Source organism: Eretmochelys imbricata, chromosome 13 (assembly GCF_965152235.1).
Source record: "Eretmochelys imbricata isolate rEreImb1 chromosome 13, rEreImb1.hap1, whole genome shotgun sequence".
Taxonomy (NCBI): domain Eukaryota; kingdom Metazoa; phylum Chordata; order Testudines; family Cheloniidae; genus Eretmochelys; species Eretmochelys imbricata.
In genome coordinates, this window is record NC_135584.1 from 17468108 (window position 1) to 17485411 (window position 17304).

At 40.4% G+C, this 17304-nt stretch overlaps 1 protein-coding gene across 5 annotated transcripts in view; it reads right to left on the bottom strand.

Moving 5' to 3' along the window:
- Positions 1-2419: 2419 nt before the first annotated feature.
- The window catches only part of STAU1 (staufen double-stranded RNA binding protein 1), a 52729-nt gene continuing 37844 nt past the window's right edge, over positions 2420-17304 (bottom strand). For 2 of the 5 annotated variants that reach the window (XM_077831888.1, XM_077831886.1), the window contains exons 8-16: positions 14824-14922; positions 13135-13347; positions 12255-12398; positions 11149-11295; positions 8324-8396; positions 6713-7032; positions 5822-5944; positions 4166-4251; positions 2420-3469 (exon numbers count right to left, since the gene is read on the bottom strand). In XM_077831888.1, the coding sequence (XP_077688014.1) occupies positions 3382-3469; positions 4166-4251; positions 5822-5944; positions 6713-7032; positions 8324-8396; positions 11149-11295; positions 12255-12398; positions 13135-13347; positions 14824-14922 (1293 nt within the window). In that variant the 3' untranslated portion in view covers positions 2420-3381. Of the gene's footprint in view, positions 3470-4165; positions 4252-5821; positions 5945-6712; positions 7033-8323; positions 8397-11148; positions 11296-12254; positions 12399-13134; positions 13366-14823; positions 14923-17304 lie in introns of all 5 variants that reach the window. The other 3 variants (XM_077831887.1, XM_077831885.1, XM_077831889.1) reach the window with 2 other exon arrangements.

Genomic DNA, 17304 nt, shown 5'->3' on the forward strand with positions numbered 1-17304 from the left:
AGATATTTTAAATGTTAGATTTTCCTTACACTCAGTCACGATTTGAAAGGCAAACCCAGTACAACAGAACCTCAGTTATGAACACCAAAGTTAAGAACTGACCTGTCAGCACACACCTCATTTGGAACCAGAAGTACACAATCAGGCAGCAGCAGCAGAGATGAAAAAAAGCAAATACAGCACAGTGCTGTGTTAAATGTAAACTGCTAAAAAAAAATAAAGCAGCATTTTTCTTCTGCATCGTAGTTTCAAAGCTGTATTAAGTCAATGTTCAGCTGTAAACTTTTGAAAGAACCACCATAAGTTTAGAGTTACGCACATTTCAGAGTTATGAATAACTTCCATTCCCGAGATGTGTGTAACTCTGAGGTTCCACTGTATTACTAAATTGCATTACCTTTTGGTCTGCAAAGCTTCTCCCCTTGCTGAAGGTTCGTTAGGTTCTGGGACGCTGAAATTGTTATAGTCAGTAACCCTAAACTTAGACAAAAAGATAAACCCAGAAAGATTATCCATTTGCTAGACTGTATTAATGAGAGCAGAAAATGCTCCTGAACTGGTTCGACTGTCTGTCAAAATCTCCCATTGCATGAAAAAATTACTTAAACCAATTAAACCAAGAGTCTGATGCAAAGGCATGTTTTTAGAACTATAAATCTTGCAGTCTACTTATATGAGGCTCATTAGCAAAAACAAGACTTACCAGAATTATAGACTTGCAGTGGGATTTTGACTTCAATGGGAGGAGTTTGGCCAATGGTGAACACTGTACATTTTAGTCATGTGTATGCACGTTTTTAGGGATCTAAGAAGATCAAAGCAATAGGAGTTTAGCATAGAAAAAGTCAGAGGCAGTATTGCCTCGTGGATACTGGAGAGGGATTCAGAAAACTTGGGTTCTAGTTTCAGGTCTGCTACTAGCCTGCTACTAGCCTGGTGATGCTGGGCAAGTCACTTCAACGTCAAGAACCTTAGTTTCTCCATCTGTAAAACGGGGAGAATGATATGGCCTCCTTTGTAAAGCACTTCAAGATCCACTAATGGAAAATGCTTTGTAAGAGCTGGGTATTTATTATACACTTGTCCTATCCTACTCTGCATTAAGAGTAGACTAAATAGAATAGAAGGACTAAATAGAACATAAAACCCAAGCAATAATGTAACAAAGCAGCTCGAGTACAGCTCCAGGTGAAAAAAAAAAATGCTTTCCTTTTGCACATTCTTGGCCCCACTTACCACCCACCTCCCCATAATCTGATGTCCTGTTATCTGGCTTTGATTCCAGGCTACTTGGGCCAGGGACCTTATCCTGTGTCTAATGTCCCACATACACGTATGGTGCTAGTGCCTCAAGGAATGCATTAGGTATTTGATAGTGGACACATTTGATATTTTTTGTTAAAAGTTCACGTGGAGCACTGTAATACCTCAACAGCTACACAAGCCAAGACAGCCAGAACTGTAGGCTGGCCTGTTCAGCTTAGTGAGAAGAGTTACCCAACTGCAGAACAGAGACTTATGGTGACCACCTGCACCATCGTTCAGGTTTTCCATTATAAACGATTTTCCAGGGAATTTCTAAGTTGTAAGAATTTGCAATACAGAGTCTCAGCCTAGCAAGTCTTTTTTTTAATTTTTAAATTTACAGCATTTTAGTTCTACAAATGTAAAAAAACTTTACAATGCTTTTTGCACTTATAATGATCAAAAACAACTTTGATTTAATAAAAATTTGGTAAGCAGTTAATATGGCCCAATTGCTTAATAATGTGAACAAAATAAGGTTTAATATGGCCGAGACATTTAACTTTGAATAAACAGCATGTGCAGTAACTGCTTTTCAGAAGAACATTTACTTCACATACTGCATGTGGATATTTAGGAAGAGCTGCTACAGGTTACCAGTTAAATATACATTTAAGGTAGCTCACATCCAAATGTTACACTGTTATGTGTCAGTCTATGGTGCCAATTCTTGCTGCTAGAGGGAAGGTTTTGGGTGTTTAAGTAGTACCCCCCAAAAATTACTCTGTGCAAAGCTAAGATTATGACACAAATTACAAGCAAGCAAGAAAACTTAAAAGTAGAGATCTAAGTATTGATATCATTTCAACCTGCTGTGCCATGTTGCTTTTCAAAATCATGTTATAATTTTGTAAGGCTCCCATTAATGTATTTAAGCTAGACATTGTGGCACCAAAGACAGAGAGCGTACCCATATTACTTTTGAATTTCCTTGACCTAGCCAGTTTGTCACAACCTCCACATTACTAAAAAGTAGTTATTTATAGGTTATTGATTAACCATTGTACAGTTACTTCATAGTTTTACATTACAGCCCGTACTATATCACAAGCATTACAAATCCTATCAAAAAGGAGCCCCAGTAATGGCATACAAGAATAAATTAACCAAAAAATTTTTAGTATTACCATTTATTGGTGACAAACACTACGTTTTACTTACATTCCATGGGGAGAAAAAATTCCAGCGTAAACAATGAACTGAAGCAGTACTTAACTTGCAAGGCTATCGTGCTTTACCTGGACCATATGCAAAAAACTTATTGCACACAGAATTGTGTGCAATAACACAACATCAAAAGCAACACAGTTTATATATAAACATAGGTAATTTTTTTCAGCCCTACATGGAGATGTAATTAAACAGTATAAAGCACTCAAGGAAAATCAATTTGCAGTTTTATATGCACTACACTGAGATCATATCCTGTAATGTAGTGAGTTGTGTGCCACTATATATCTCTCTCTCTATATATATATAGATATACATAGATATCTATATACACACACACACACACACACAATCTTTAAAACATAGATCAGAGATTATTTAAACTCCTGTTGCATTCAAGTCCCCCCATCCCCCACAAGAAAACTAGAAATTAACCAAAAATCAAACAAAGTTTAAAATTCCTAAAATGTTTAATTCATACAACCGTTGGAGAATTAAGTTAAGTTTGCCGAAGTCCTTGACTTTTTTTTTTTAAATGGAGGGCACACAATTTGTTTCCAGTGAAACTTTGCTATTTCAGTAAAAACAAAATAACCACATACATGGATATGATCTTCCCAAGTTAGTTCACAGATAACATCAGTCTCCGAAGACAAAGTTTCTAAACTGTGCTATTGTTCTAGATACAATTAAGAAACTTTTAAAGGAAAAATTTATAGTGTCATTTCAATCAAAACAGTATAATGAAACTAAAAATTTATCACTTTGAAGAAAAAGCAACGGTTATGATTTAGATACTACAGTAGGTTGGAAAGACTGTAGCACTCTAAAACGGTTAGGTTACATTAATAGGAAGCATTTGATTTTCTCTGGTGCTTTCAGGTTTGGGTCCAGTCAAAAGCCTTTTCAGGCAGTGCTGTCCAGTGTTTGTCCCAAAGTGTTTGAGTTAGCCGGTTTGAGGAGAGGGTCACTTTCCATTTCTTGTTTCACACATCTAGAAATGAGAAACACCACGTTACTCAGAGGATCCTCCTGTAACGCTATTTTCACTAACTGTCTTGACACAGAGGATTTTATATTGCCACGAAAAAAAGAGTTCACGTGAACCAACAGGCTCCCATAAAGTTTTTTCTGAGTTGATAGAAAGTGTGCTGCCAGTTCCATAATTTAATTAGCTCAAACTTCTTGATCAGCAAAGGAATTTGTTTACAATTCCATTGGCAATTTAGACAACAGTAAGCTGGCTAACCTGGATATTCTGTTTATGGTTACATATTCAGAAGACTCTCTGAAAAAAGGAACTACTAATCATTTGTTAAAGCAAGTGGGTAAGAGTAATAGATTCATGGAGCATAAGACCAGAAGAGAGAATCAGATGATCTAGTTAGACTACCTGTATATATCATGAGCCATTACATTTCACCCAATTACCCCTATATTGAGCCCAATAACTTTTCTTTGGCCTGTCATAAAAATGTCCAAGCTTAGTCATAAAACTTGTTCTCTCACCCTTAACAAGATAATAGCTTGATATTTTAACTCTCCTGGCCAAAAAAAGCCAAAGACAAACAAACCAACCAACCTTACAACATTTTATTTGCCTGAGGTAAGGCTGTCCTTAAAAGGTCACAGCCACTTTTACTTTACTGCAAGGGAAAAATATTGGCCAGAATTAATTTCTTTCACTCACACAGACATTGGTCCATTTCCTTGTCGTGGCATCTCTGTACTTTGTTGGTCCAACTCAGACAGCAACTTTAAAATGTTCAGTGCAGCCTAAAGAGAAGAGTCATTTCTTTTAGTTCATTTGGGGGAAAACAGGACTAAAGGCCAACTTGAAACCAGGCATCAAAGTAAAGCCAAGTCTAATTTTCCTCCTGTGTAGTTAGTATTGAGGAAGGATGAAGGTTTCAACATGTAAGAGCATCTTGTAGCACTAGACAGCAGTAGAATACTGTGGCTTTGGATTTCCTACTGCATTTGTCCTTAGGGGAGGGGACAATGGATCCAACAGTGCCAAACATGACCACCACCACTGGCCTGCTACTTGTGTCATTAAAGAGGTCATTACCAATTATTTATTTCTAACCATATTGATACCAGGCACAGATGGTTAAAATGAACAGAATCAGAAAATGCTTTGCCGGAAAAGTGAGCTACTAAGTTACATTTGGATGAAAATATAGGTACAGTGTGATTACTCTTTAACAGGCTATAGGTGTTTTGTCACTATGTGACAAACAGGTCATCTTCTGGGCTGAACTGAAAAAGATTTTTCAGTAATTTGATTAGGATCAGGCTTTGGACTATTCTCTCTCTCTTTTTTTTTAAAATTATTTTTGGTTTAATATTAACCTTAAAGGTTAGTTATGTCATATGCATAAATTAAAGATAAATATATGAACATGTGCAAGAGACAGTAAAATTATTTCATAAGGCTGGTCTTAAAGTTTCTTCCCCAAATTTACAGCTTTTCCTGTTACATCTGTTTGTATGCCTAATCTTATATACATTCTTTGAACAGGATGGGCAGATATCTATGAGTACTTCAAAGTGAGGACATAAGTCAGGTTAAAAAGAAATCTCTAGAAAAATTTAAAAGATTATAAAATATAATAAAATATCCTATAAATAATCCAAGTATAAAGATAAAATATATTTGTGTGATTTAAATTATATTTAAGAGTTAAGCTGCCATGTGAGGCTGTCAGAACACCATTCACCACTGAACAGCCTAGGAATGACAAACTTTTTCAAAGTTGTAATAGACTAGATGCATGTTACCAACAATATAAGCACCTTTCAGACTGGTACAACTAGGTCTCTCCCTCAAAGTTTACAGTCTAGGAGATAATCTCCTTTTAAAACCTACTAGACCTGAGAGTGTCTTGTACTATCTAATGGGAATGACATTGTTTTCATCTTGGTTTACTTTTAGCAGGAAGTCTAGCCTGAAGAATTATAATAGAATCAGATAAAAGCGTATTTCAGTTCCCAATGAGAAAATATCAATAGGTATTTATGTTCTGAAAGTTCACTTTATACATTTTCTTTACTAAATGATCATGTAAGATAACTAATCACAGCAAGATAAGAAAGCAAGTACATTTTATAGGCCAAAATGGTGAGCATGTATTTAGCATTTTAAATATCAATTCTACATCTGAAGTACATCAGTATAGAGTAAATCAATTTAAGTGCTTCTGAGGTTTGCAACATGTTGGAGAAAAATTAGCCAATTACACAGCAAAGATATTTGGCTGTGAAATGACATCTTGGATGATCAATTGCACCCCTTGCTCAATGCAGACCAAAGAAGATAGTATATCAGTGATAGTCGTCATACCATATCATGGCAAGATTCTACATCCTTTCCAATTCCATGGCTGATCAGTGGTGGCTGAGAGGAACAGTTTATAAGAGATACAAACTCGTTCTTGTTATTTTTTGGAAAGTCTTTGTATTCCACCTGAGGAAAAAAAAAGAAAAATGCTTCAGTTATTCTCAATGAACTGTGATAAGAGTAAATGTATTCCAGCCACTATGTAGTATCTGCCCTCACCACAAAACCATGTTCAATCTAATTGAACAATGATTCTTATAAAAACTAGTAAAACCATTTATTCTGAAGCCTAACTTTGAACCTGTAATAGTTCTTGAACACATATAAGAGCTCCTAGATGAAAGGTGCTGTATAAAAGTTACTGTTGCTGTCATTATTCCGACCATGGGTACTTGCCATTTTAAATTCTTCATAGTATAATTTATCCATGAAATTCTTGTTCTGTATTAATGCAATGCAGTAGTTGAAATGTAAATTCTGATTAAAGAAAATATGGAAGATGACTAATTTGTAGCCTACAGCAAGTGTCAAAGTACCCAGGGATTTTTCAAAAACTTAAATTTGGATCAGCCAATATTGGTCGGCTATATATTCTCATGTTAAGGAAACACTTTACAAAATGGAACTTAATTCCATTTCTTAAAAATAGACTTTGAAATAGCACTGAATTAAGGTAGGACATGAATCAAAGAAATGCATATTTCAAATACTAAAACTCTAAAATTCAAAAGGTTTTCCAGCTGGAGAAAAATATTAATAGGAAGCCGAGGGCAACTTAAGTACTCTCAGAATCAGAAGCAATTGGCAGAGAGAATTTTATTAAATAACCATCTAATCTAGTATGGTAAACCCTATATAATATTTTTCCAGCTATACCTCAGACTGAACATTTACCTGGATTCCCTGAACACCGGAAAGGTAGTCCAACTGTTCAGAGGGCCTAGTGAGTGGTCCATGGGGTACGTGGCCTGATGAGTTGTTATTCTTCAATATGGTCTCAGCAGTAGGAGATGTACCACCATATAACAGCTCTCTAGCAATCATGGCTGTTACTGTAGCCTTGGCAGGATTAGGGGCTGCCCTGTTGAACTCTTTGGTGTGGTGTCCTTGATTGGCTCCTACAGCTTGTGCAACCTCTGGGACCATGGGAAGAATTCCAGCAGGAAGCTGCTGATGGCTGAGATAAGGCATCCTAAACTCATCATCTTTATTACCTGAAGAGAGAGAGGTACACATTAAATAGATTCTAGCCATTTATAAAGGGAGCCTGATCAGCATACACCTAAGAATTTATAAATCTCTAAACATCTACAAGTTTTTGTTGTGTTTCAAAAGTAGTCACACTTACGGGGCTTCATTCATCTCCACTGTTTCGGAAGGGTGCAACTGCACCCTGGGTAGTATTTGCAATGCTGCGTTGAATGAATTATTCAATGCAACGGCTGTTTCTGCCAAAGGTGCCCCTTTATCCCCAAGTGCCCTGACTACAGCCTCTCCAGTGGAGCTATCTTGCGTTGCTGCAGCTACACTCCAGGTGGCCTTTGACATCAGGGTCTCTTATTTTACTATAAAAAGAAAAGGAGGACTTGTGGCACCTTAGAGACTAACCAATTTATTTGAGCATAAGCTTTCGTGAGCTACAGCTTACTTCATCGGATGCACCTGTCATTATTTTACTATGTTATCTGAATCACAGTAGTAGCATAGGGAATCACACAATGACCAGACTTCACTGTGCTAAGCACTGTACAGGTGGTAAAAAGAATCCCGGACCAAGACAGCTTACAATCTAGGTTATGACAAGACACAGCAGGTTGAGGAGAACACATGAGGAGGAACATGAGGTTAGTAAGCAAGCATGTCATACAATAAGCAGAAGTCACAGCTCACCGCCTGCCTAACTGTTGTCAACCAATAGTTATTTGTAGGCACCATGGCAGAAGTTAGATTTAAGAAGAGATTTCAAAGAGGATAAGGTAGTGACCTTTTGCAGAAGTTCTGTCCCTTTATCCCCTGACAGAGGCTCATACGGAGTACCATGGGAGAATATGAGGTGGTGTATCTGAGGGGTGGGTACAGTGGCAGATCAAAGGCAGGGGTCAGCATCATGGTAGATTAGATAAATTAGGTAGGGCATGACTACAGGATGAACACTAGAAATGGATGAGGGAAGGGATGACGAAGTCAGAGCATAAGCGAGGAAAATGATCTTGGAAGCAAATAAGTTTCATAGCCAGAAGATGGGTGTAACTTGGGGCACAATCAAGCCCCTCTATTAATAAACTTTTAAGGACTAATTCACACAAATCCATGCTCATTCATCTGAGACCTGACGAGCAGAACCAGAACTATTTGCAATAAGGCAGCTCCTTAAAGAAAGCTCATCTGGTACTCCATATACACAGCAGGCTAAGTGCAGCAATCAAGTCAAGAAAGAAACATATCTTGCGAACATACACCCATAATAAAATAAAGGGCCAAATTAATTTCAGTCATTTCACTTACTAGCTGAAGTTTCTTCAGTGCCTGGTTCAAAGAAGGTTACTTTTCTTCCATCGCCTGGTTTCTTTACTGGTGTCTAAAAAAAACCCATAAACCAATAACTTTTCCTTAAAGATTTCACGATCTAAGTGGTTCAATTGTCACAAAACTTTAGAAAAGGATTCCAGTTGCATACCCAGAACTTAATCTTTACATAGCCATGCAAGAACAAAACAAATTAAGTGAATCATACACACACTAGGTAGGCAAGACTACATTTAGTCTATGAGTAAGTGCTACTGAAAAGCATTGTAGCTCAGAACTGGATACTCTTGGTTGGTACTGTTAAACTGAGTGGGCTAAAGTGAACCTAGGCTGAAGATAATAAAGCTTAGTCTGAATCTTTAAAGCTGACTGCACAGCCATATGAGTTGCCTGAGATTACTATGCCTTCTCAAAAGGAAGTATTATGGTACTGTATCGTAAATGTAAACTGAAAGGATTTATTTAAAAAACTATCCATTAATTCATGGTTTCAAATTAAGCCAAGTTTTGACCCTGTCCATTCTACAAATCTTGACTTCCAGAGACCTCCATGACATTTTCTGCTTCAGCCCCTGGGGTTGTGGGACTGGAACTGGCAGCCAGCAGGGCCCTGGCAGGGTTCCAGCAACAGGCGACAGCCTCCTCAGGGTGCCCTCTTTGGGGTTCCAGTGACCAGGGACAGCCTTGGGTGGGGGTGGGGGTGGGAAGGAGAGACGGGGGACGGGAGAAAGAGGAGAACCCTGCAGCTCCCAGCCACCATGGAAGCAGGGGAAACCATGGAGTCGCAGCAGCAAAAGTCACAGACGGGTCACAGCTTCCGTGAATTTTTGTTTATTGCCTGTGACCTGTCAGTGACTTTTACTAAAAATAACCGTGACAAAATCTTAGCTGTAGTTATCACTATTCCTAGAGCAGTAATGACATAGATAACATTGGTGTACAAAGGGAGAAAAATATCTTCTTAATTTCAAGCATCATTAGTCAGTAGAAGTCAAATTTCTAAATGTATAAACCAAGGGAAAAACTTTTCGATTGTTTTAAGTACCCAACAGAATCCAATATTAAGCTACATAAAAATAATGTTATCATGAGGTCTGATATAAGCCTGCTGAAGCTTAGGTCCTCAGACCAAGGATTTTAAATATCACAAGCTATAAGGTGGATAGAAAGCTGGCTAGATTGTCGGGCTCAATGGGTAGTGATCAATGGCTCCATGTCTAGTTGGCAGCCGGTATCAAGTGGAGTGCCCCAAAGGTCGGTCCTGGGGCCAGTTTTGTTCAATATCTTCATTAATGATCTGGAGGATGGCGTGGATTGCACCCTCAGCAAGTTTGCTGATGACACTAAACTGGGAGGAGTGGTAGATATGCTGGAGGGTAGGGATCGGATACAGAGGGACCTAAACAAATTACAGGATTGGGCCAAAAGAATCTGATGAGGTTCAACAAGGACAAGTGCAGAGTCTTGCACTTAGGACAGAAGAATCCCATGCACTGCCACAGACTAGGGACCAAGTGGCTAGGCAGCAGTTCTGCAGAAAAGGACTTAGTTTGCCCACCTCTGCACTATGGCCCACGGGCCACATCCAGCCCACAGGACTGTCCTGTCCATCCCTTGAGCTCCCGGCTGGGGAGGCTAGACCCCGGCTCCTCCCATGCTGTCCCCCCTCCCCTGCAGGCAAGCTGCCACACAGGCAGCATGGCTGGCTCCGGCTGGGCTGCGAGCTCCTGCTGCTCTGAGCTGCATAGTAAGGAGGTGGCAGTTGGATAAGGGGCTGGAGGTCCCGGGGGCTGGTTGGATGGGGTGGAGGTCAGGGGGCATTTGGATAGCCATGTGAGTCCCAGGTGACCTGTCAGGGGGCGCGGGTGTGGCTAGGGCAGTCAGGGGACAGGGGGGTTGGATAGAGGGTAGGGTTCCGGGGGTGGGGGGCGGTTTGAGGTGTGGGGTCCCAGGACGGTGAGGGGACAAGGAGCAAGGGGGGTTGGATGGGTCGGAGGTTCTGAGGGAGGCAGTCGGGGGCGGGAAGTGGGAAGGGGCCAAGCTGTTTGGGGAGGCACAGCCTTCCCTACCTGGCCCTCCATACAATTTTGCATCCTGATGTGGCCCTCAGGCCAAAACAAGTTTGCCTACCCCTGTTCTAGACTGTTCTCAGTGGTACCACATGACAGAACAAGGAGTAATGGTCTCAAGTTGCAGGGGGGGAGGTTTAGGTTGGATATTAGGAAATAAAAACCTTTTCACTAGGAGGGTGGTGAAGCACTGGAATGGGTTACTTCGGGAGGTGGTGGAGTCTCCTTCCTTAGAGGTTTTTAAGGTCAGGCTTGACAAAGCCCTGGCTGGGATGATTTAGTTGGTGATTGGCCATGCTTTGAGCAGGGGGTTGGACTAGATGACCTCCTGAGGTCCCTTCCAACCCTGATATTCTATGATTGAAGCTCTGACCCATTCCGTGAAGAGATGGTCCTCCAGCAACATTATGTCAAGAGCAGATATAGTACTGTCAAGACCCAGGAGGATCTGTATTATATGTGCCCCAACACTACTCCGCACTCAGTGGCTAGTGCACAGGGCCATGATTATACTCTTGTTCAGAAACTCACTGGGGCCTTGATACCAACAGGTAGTACTAACTGGCACTCCCTTTCACTCAATGCATTGTAGCTGGATTACTGCTGCCTCTTGTCAAATGTGCTGCGGTGGGAAGTATGAACTTGATATACTCTTGCCCCCTGCACCTCGGCCAGTCATCATTTCACTCAACATTTGCTGAAATGCCAAGTGGTAGTAATTTAAAAACGTGTTACCTTCTCTTCTGTCTTTAGTGCTGGCTTTGGGGGTTGAGGCTGGGGGACTTTGAAACCTAAAAGCTCCAGCATGTTTTCAGCTGCATTGCGTTTAGCCACTTTCTTGTTCGTACCCATTCCTTCAGCTGTGTGCATGCCAACTTTCACCTGGAAGAAACAGGGACAAAGAAAAAGCAAATAAATCCTTATAAAAGTAAAACCAGTGTATGCTCATTAGTGGCCCATGTGTCTCAAATATGGTCTGAGTGATCAGAGAATCAGCTGAATTGATTTATTGGCCTAACCAAGTTTGTCTTTTGATATAATTGATCATTCTCCTTCTCCCCAGCACAAAGCCGCATACAAGTACAATAATCAGCTGTATTTCATGATCTCACTTTGGCATTGGCTTAAATGCTGTCAAGCCAAGAAATTTATATTCAAAAAGTTACCAAGTTAAAGTAATTGGCTCAGAATTCTGCAGCTTTCTTGGTGCAATGGAAGTGCAGTAAGAATTCACATCCTTTTACATAGTGATAGTTTTCTGCCTTGCTCAGCATAAAAGACAGACGGCTGGAAAGCATTTAAGCACTTTAACTACCGAGGGATGGTAGTTAATCAGCCACAAATCAGTAGAATACCTACGGTCACAAATGCTACCAAATTACTGGAATTTGCAATGCAGAGTGAGATTCTGGACCACAGCACTTTTAATGGGAGAAGGAAACTAGTGAAAAAAGCCAAGGGATTCTCAGAGCTACATTTCAATGAAGCCCACATTTTAGATGTATGAAGCACCTACTATCATATTCGGCAGCACTTTGCAATTCATGTTAGTTTTATTTTTGCTAAAAAAAAAAGAAAATTAGAGCATGATGTAGGTATGAGATAGTGTTCCAGCAACCTATCCAGCTTTTTAACAGGACTCAAGATAGGAGAGATGTCTTGAGTCCTTATCCTGCTCCAATGGAGTCAGAGAAAATATTTCCTAATGAGGTCAGCGGAATGAAGGGTGCAATCCTGCTAGCTACATTTATCATTGTTGTAAAGTCTGGTAACCCTAAGCTAAAAAATAAAAATAAAAAATCAAAGCCAGGCAACCAGAGATCTGAAATCAATATACAAACCTGCATAACAAACTCCCTGCGCCTTGGAAGACCACGTTCTGTGATGAGCATGTACTCTGGCTCCTTCTCTTTTTTGGCCTGCTGTATCTGAGCAAGTCTGCTAATGGGATTCATTCCTTGGCCATATTCTGGGCTTGTTTGCAGCTAAGGTGGAAATAACGTTGAAGAAATAAGCTGACACTTGTGAATATTTGAGTACAGTAATCCTAAATGTAGTGTGCCAATTCATTCATTCAACTCTGGGCTTTAGATTCTCTAAAAACACCAAAACCTGCTTTATGAAACACTACAAAAAGCAATACCAATAGCCAAACGAAGTAGCCAACTTAGTTCTTCGATAACCTGCCACCAGCAAGCGTCACAAGTTCAGCTTATTTTGAATGTTAGGAGACTAGTGCTGAAAGTACAGTCTCTCAGGGAAGTGGCACCACTAAAACTAATCGACAAACTGCAATGCCCTTAGAAGCTTGAAAATAAGATAAAACTAGTAGTTTATAGGGTAAACATTCTTCTATGTCAGGTTTCAGAGTAGCAGCCATGTTAGTCTGTATCCGCAAAAAGAACAGGAGTACTTGTAGCACCTTAGAGACTAACAAATTTATTTGAGCATAAGCTTTCGTGAGCTACAGCTCACTTCATCGGATGCAACTTCTATGTGTTTTCTCATTGTTCGCAAAGCTAACATAATTCCTCTTTAGTGCACCGAGGCCAGAGCTCCATTAACAGTGGATGCAGGTTAACTAACATCTCAGTTGCTGCTTGGGACTGCTGGTTTAGGTGCAGCATTTGAAAAGGTGATTTATAATCAGCTTGGAATGTCCCTCACCCTATGACATTTTACAGCAGTTAAATTTGAGTCCACCATAAAGTATTTTTTTACCTTCACTATTGATTTTGTTTTCTTTTTGATTCGTGGCTTCATTTTCTCAACCATAGGGAGGGGTGGCAGTTTTTTCAGTTCCTCTAGGACCGCTATTGCAGCATTTTTCTTTGAGATCTTCTTGCTCTTTCCTTCACCTTCACCCATAAATTCTCCAACGAACACCTTGGTTACAAAGCTCTTCATATGCGGAGGACCACTTTCCTTTGTCACCTGTTTCAGAGGGAAAAACTGAGTGAAAGCGTGATAAACACTTATTAAAAATGGTAGGGCACACTGGTTATAACAAACTTCACTCACAAAAACTGTCAAATGCGGAACACTCACATGGAACAGCATTCCTGAAACAATCCAGCTAGTGGCTGTTTAAATGCATCATCACTAAGTATAATGGATATATCACCCACCCATCCATAATTTGCTAAGATATTTATATCTGGAAAGGTTTATGTACAGCAAGCTGTAAGTAGACTTTACATGCTACAAACATCATTCACATATTTAATTTACTGTTTTTACCTTTCAACAGGAAACACAAGTGTTCCTCTTTTTTTGGTGTATATTTCCACACAACTAACATCTCCTCTTTAAATGGTTCATATTACAATAATTTGATCAGTAAAGAGTAATTATTTAAGGTCTAGAGTCTACTGTGATTTTAGTTCAAAGAAACAGAGCATATCGCAGAAATGTGAGGTACTGTTGCTTACAACTTACTAGGTCTTTGAACAGACATTCTCTATTTCTACTCACACGTTAAAGACACCAAAGGCCCATATTAATTGACAGTAAAGAGCTCAAATATAAATAAAAATTTATACTCAAGTGTATGACAAGCAGAGGACTGAAAATGTAACAGATCTGTCATTAATCTAGTGTTTCACAAAACAGATTAAAAGCAATTCAGTGATATGCAATTGTATTTTATCTCATAAGAACTCAGGTGTTTGTGTGAAGACACACTGTGTCTTCTGCACATCACAGCAATACGATAAATTAAAATGTTAGTGCAACAAGATGTTCCTCTGGCAGGTATTCATTTAATATAACAACAAATAGTTGAAGGAGAGATGGACAAGGAGGGAACCAAGAGTGAGAAGTGGCAGGACAATTTATGCATATGAGGCCAAAGATTCTGCAGTTCTTGAAGCCAGGAGAGCAATTTTAAAGTAACAGTAACCCCATGATGATTCTTGAGGATTAGGGTAATATGGAATGGGAACCTGATTGTGGGATTCCCCACCTTGTTTATCCCTCACATCTGTGCACAAATAAGCAAAGGCTTCTGTAACTTGCCTTTACAGGGACACTTTAAACTCTTTCCCTTCTTAACTCTGCTTTTATTGTTCTAACTATAGATGTGATTAAAAAAAGTTTCGTGCAAGATCCTTTCAGGATTCATTTTCAGAAAGCACCATACAGGGCCTATCCCGCAACAGAACTACTCACATGTGAAGTAATTAGCATTGGGTGCCAATTCTGGGGTGGCAGAATTTGTTTTTTAAATTATATAGACCTGGAATGATCAGCTTGAAACTCATTAAGATCAAAGCATATTCAGAACTAACACAAAGCTTTAAAGGTCTGTTGTATTTGTCTAAAACAGAGCCACTTTACGTAATTTTAGCTTAGTATACTAAATTAATATTCTAACAAAGAATAACTCTAGAGCTTGTAAAATAAACATACCTCAAAATTCACAGGCAAGTTCCTTTTAAGTGCAATCTCAAACACTTGGCTTATTTCAGATTTATTGAGATTTTCATCATCTGGTTCTTTTCCATTAACCTAAAAGAAGCATAATTATTTAAATAAAGATCCCACTAATTGACTTGTTAGCAAACCAGTTTATGGAACCCATAAATCTTTAAGTTGTCTAACCTTTACTGTCACTTTTCATGAGAACGTGCAATACACCAGACATAGTATAGACACGTAAGCTTAAGAACCTTGTTTAGTGAAAAACAGGTTTTATGTAAAAGCCTGATAAGATTCACAAGTGCCCACTGAAGGAAGGAAAAAAATACACCACAAAGGCCAATAAGCTTCAAAACTATTTTTGTAAGTGTTGAGACAAACTCAAGTGTTAAATTAACCGGTTTCCAAATTGAAGTACACTTGTGAAACATTGTAGTGTCATTAGCTGATTTAACATTTGTAAGACTGTATCAGATGAAAAAAAGGCAGGAGAAATTTGAATTCCAAGTGTGGGACTCTCATGAGTGATGGTTAATTAGTTTCTGGGATAGTCACGTGTTCTCCACATGCTTCTGTTTAATCATTTGCTCTGCAGATATTTCTAACTGCAGAAACATAAGCAATTACAATGCATCACTCACAAAATGCCTAAAAATTAAATGACTGAGTCTAAGGGTACCTCTACAGTACGAAATTTCGAAATTATTCTATTTGAATTTTCGGAAGCTATTTTATACATTCAGTCTTCTGTGTCCCCACTAAAGCGCGCGAATTTGGCAGATTGCATTCACAGTACCAAGGCTAGCATCGAATGTCGGAGCGGTGCACTGTGGGTAGCTATCCCACAGTTCCCACCACCCACTGGAATTCTGGGTTAAGCTCCAGTGCATGATGGGGCAAAAACAAACATTCTCGTGGGTGTTTCTGGGTGCGTGTTGTCAGAAAGCTACGGCAGACAATTGTTTCGCGACTTTTTGGTGTGCAGACACCATACTGCTTTCAGCAGACGGTGCACCGCTGCTCTCCTGCTACTATGAATCCACCTTTCATTTCCTCTTATCTTCCTATGTAATCTCTACTATCTACTCTTTCTCATCGAATGCTTCCGCTGCCAACTCTGATTGGCTATTGTGAACCGAGCAGCACAGCTTCCGCCGCCAACTCTGCTCTCCCGCTATTGCCACGCTTCCGAGCTTCTCCATGTTGTCTGTCCTGGGCTCCCACCTCCATGAAAGCCACGGAAGACAACCATTTTCAGCCTTTGTTCAGCTACTGTGAACCAAACAGCACAGTTTCTGCTGCCACTTTGCTCTCCTACGTTTCATGCCCTTTTTCCAGGATTACCCCTGCAGGCGCCATAGCCATGGAGCCCGCTCAGAGCTCCACTGCAGTTTTGACCATTGTGATGCGCATTATCCAGCAGCGTGTGCAGTACCTGCAAAACCGGGCGAGGAAACGACAGCGCGATTACTATACTGATGAGGACATGGACACAGACAGCACGGTATGTGGCGATTGGGAGATCATGGTGCTGTTGGGCCAGGTTCATGCTGTGGAACGCGATTCTGGGCCCGGGAAACGAGCACAGACTGGTGGGACCGCATAGTGTTGTGGGTATGGGATGATTCCCAGTGGCTGAGAAACTTTCATATGCGTAGAGCCACTTTCATGGAACTTTGTGACTTGCTGTCCCCTGCCCTGAAGTGCAGAGACACCAAAATGAGAGCAGCCCTCACAGTTGAGAAGCAAGTAGCCCTAGACCTGTGGAAGCTTGCAACGCCTGACAGCTACCCATCAGTCAGGAATCAGTTTGGAGTAGGGAAATCTACTGTGGGGGCTGCTGTGCTGCAAGCAGCCAATGCAATCATTGACCAGCTGCTATCAAGGGTAGTGACTTTGGGAAATGTGCAGACCATTGTGGATGGCTTTAATGCGCTGGGGTTCCCTAACTGCAGCAGGGGGACAGACGGAATTCATATTCCTATCTTGGCCTCGAAACACTGGGGTAGCCAATACATAAACTGCAAGGGGTACTTTTCCATGGTGCTGCAAGCTCTGGTGGATCACAAGGAATGTTTCATCGACATCAACGTGGGATGGCCGGGAAAGGTGCATGACGCTCGCATCTTCAGGAACTCTGGTCTGTTTGAACAGCTGCAGGAAGGAACTTACTTCCCAGACCAGAAAATTACTGTTGGAGATGTTGCACCGCCTATAGTTATCCTTGGGAACCCAGCCTACCCCTTAATGCCATGGTTCATGAAGCCGTACACAGGCACCCTGGACAGTAATAAGGAGCAGTTCAATTATAGGCTGAGCAAGTGCAGAATGGTGGTAGAACATGCATTTGGATGTTTGAAAGCACGCTGGCGCAGTTTACTGACTCCGTTAGATCTCAGCACAACCAATATTCCAATTGTAATTGCTGCTTGTTGTGTGCTCCACAATATCTGAGAGAGTAAGGGGGAGACA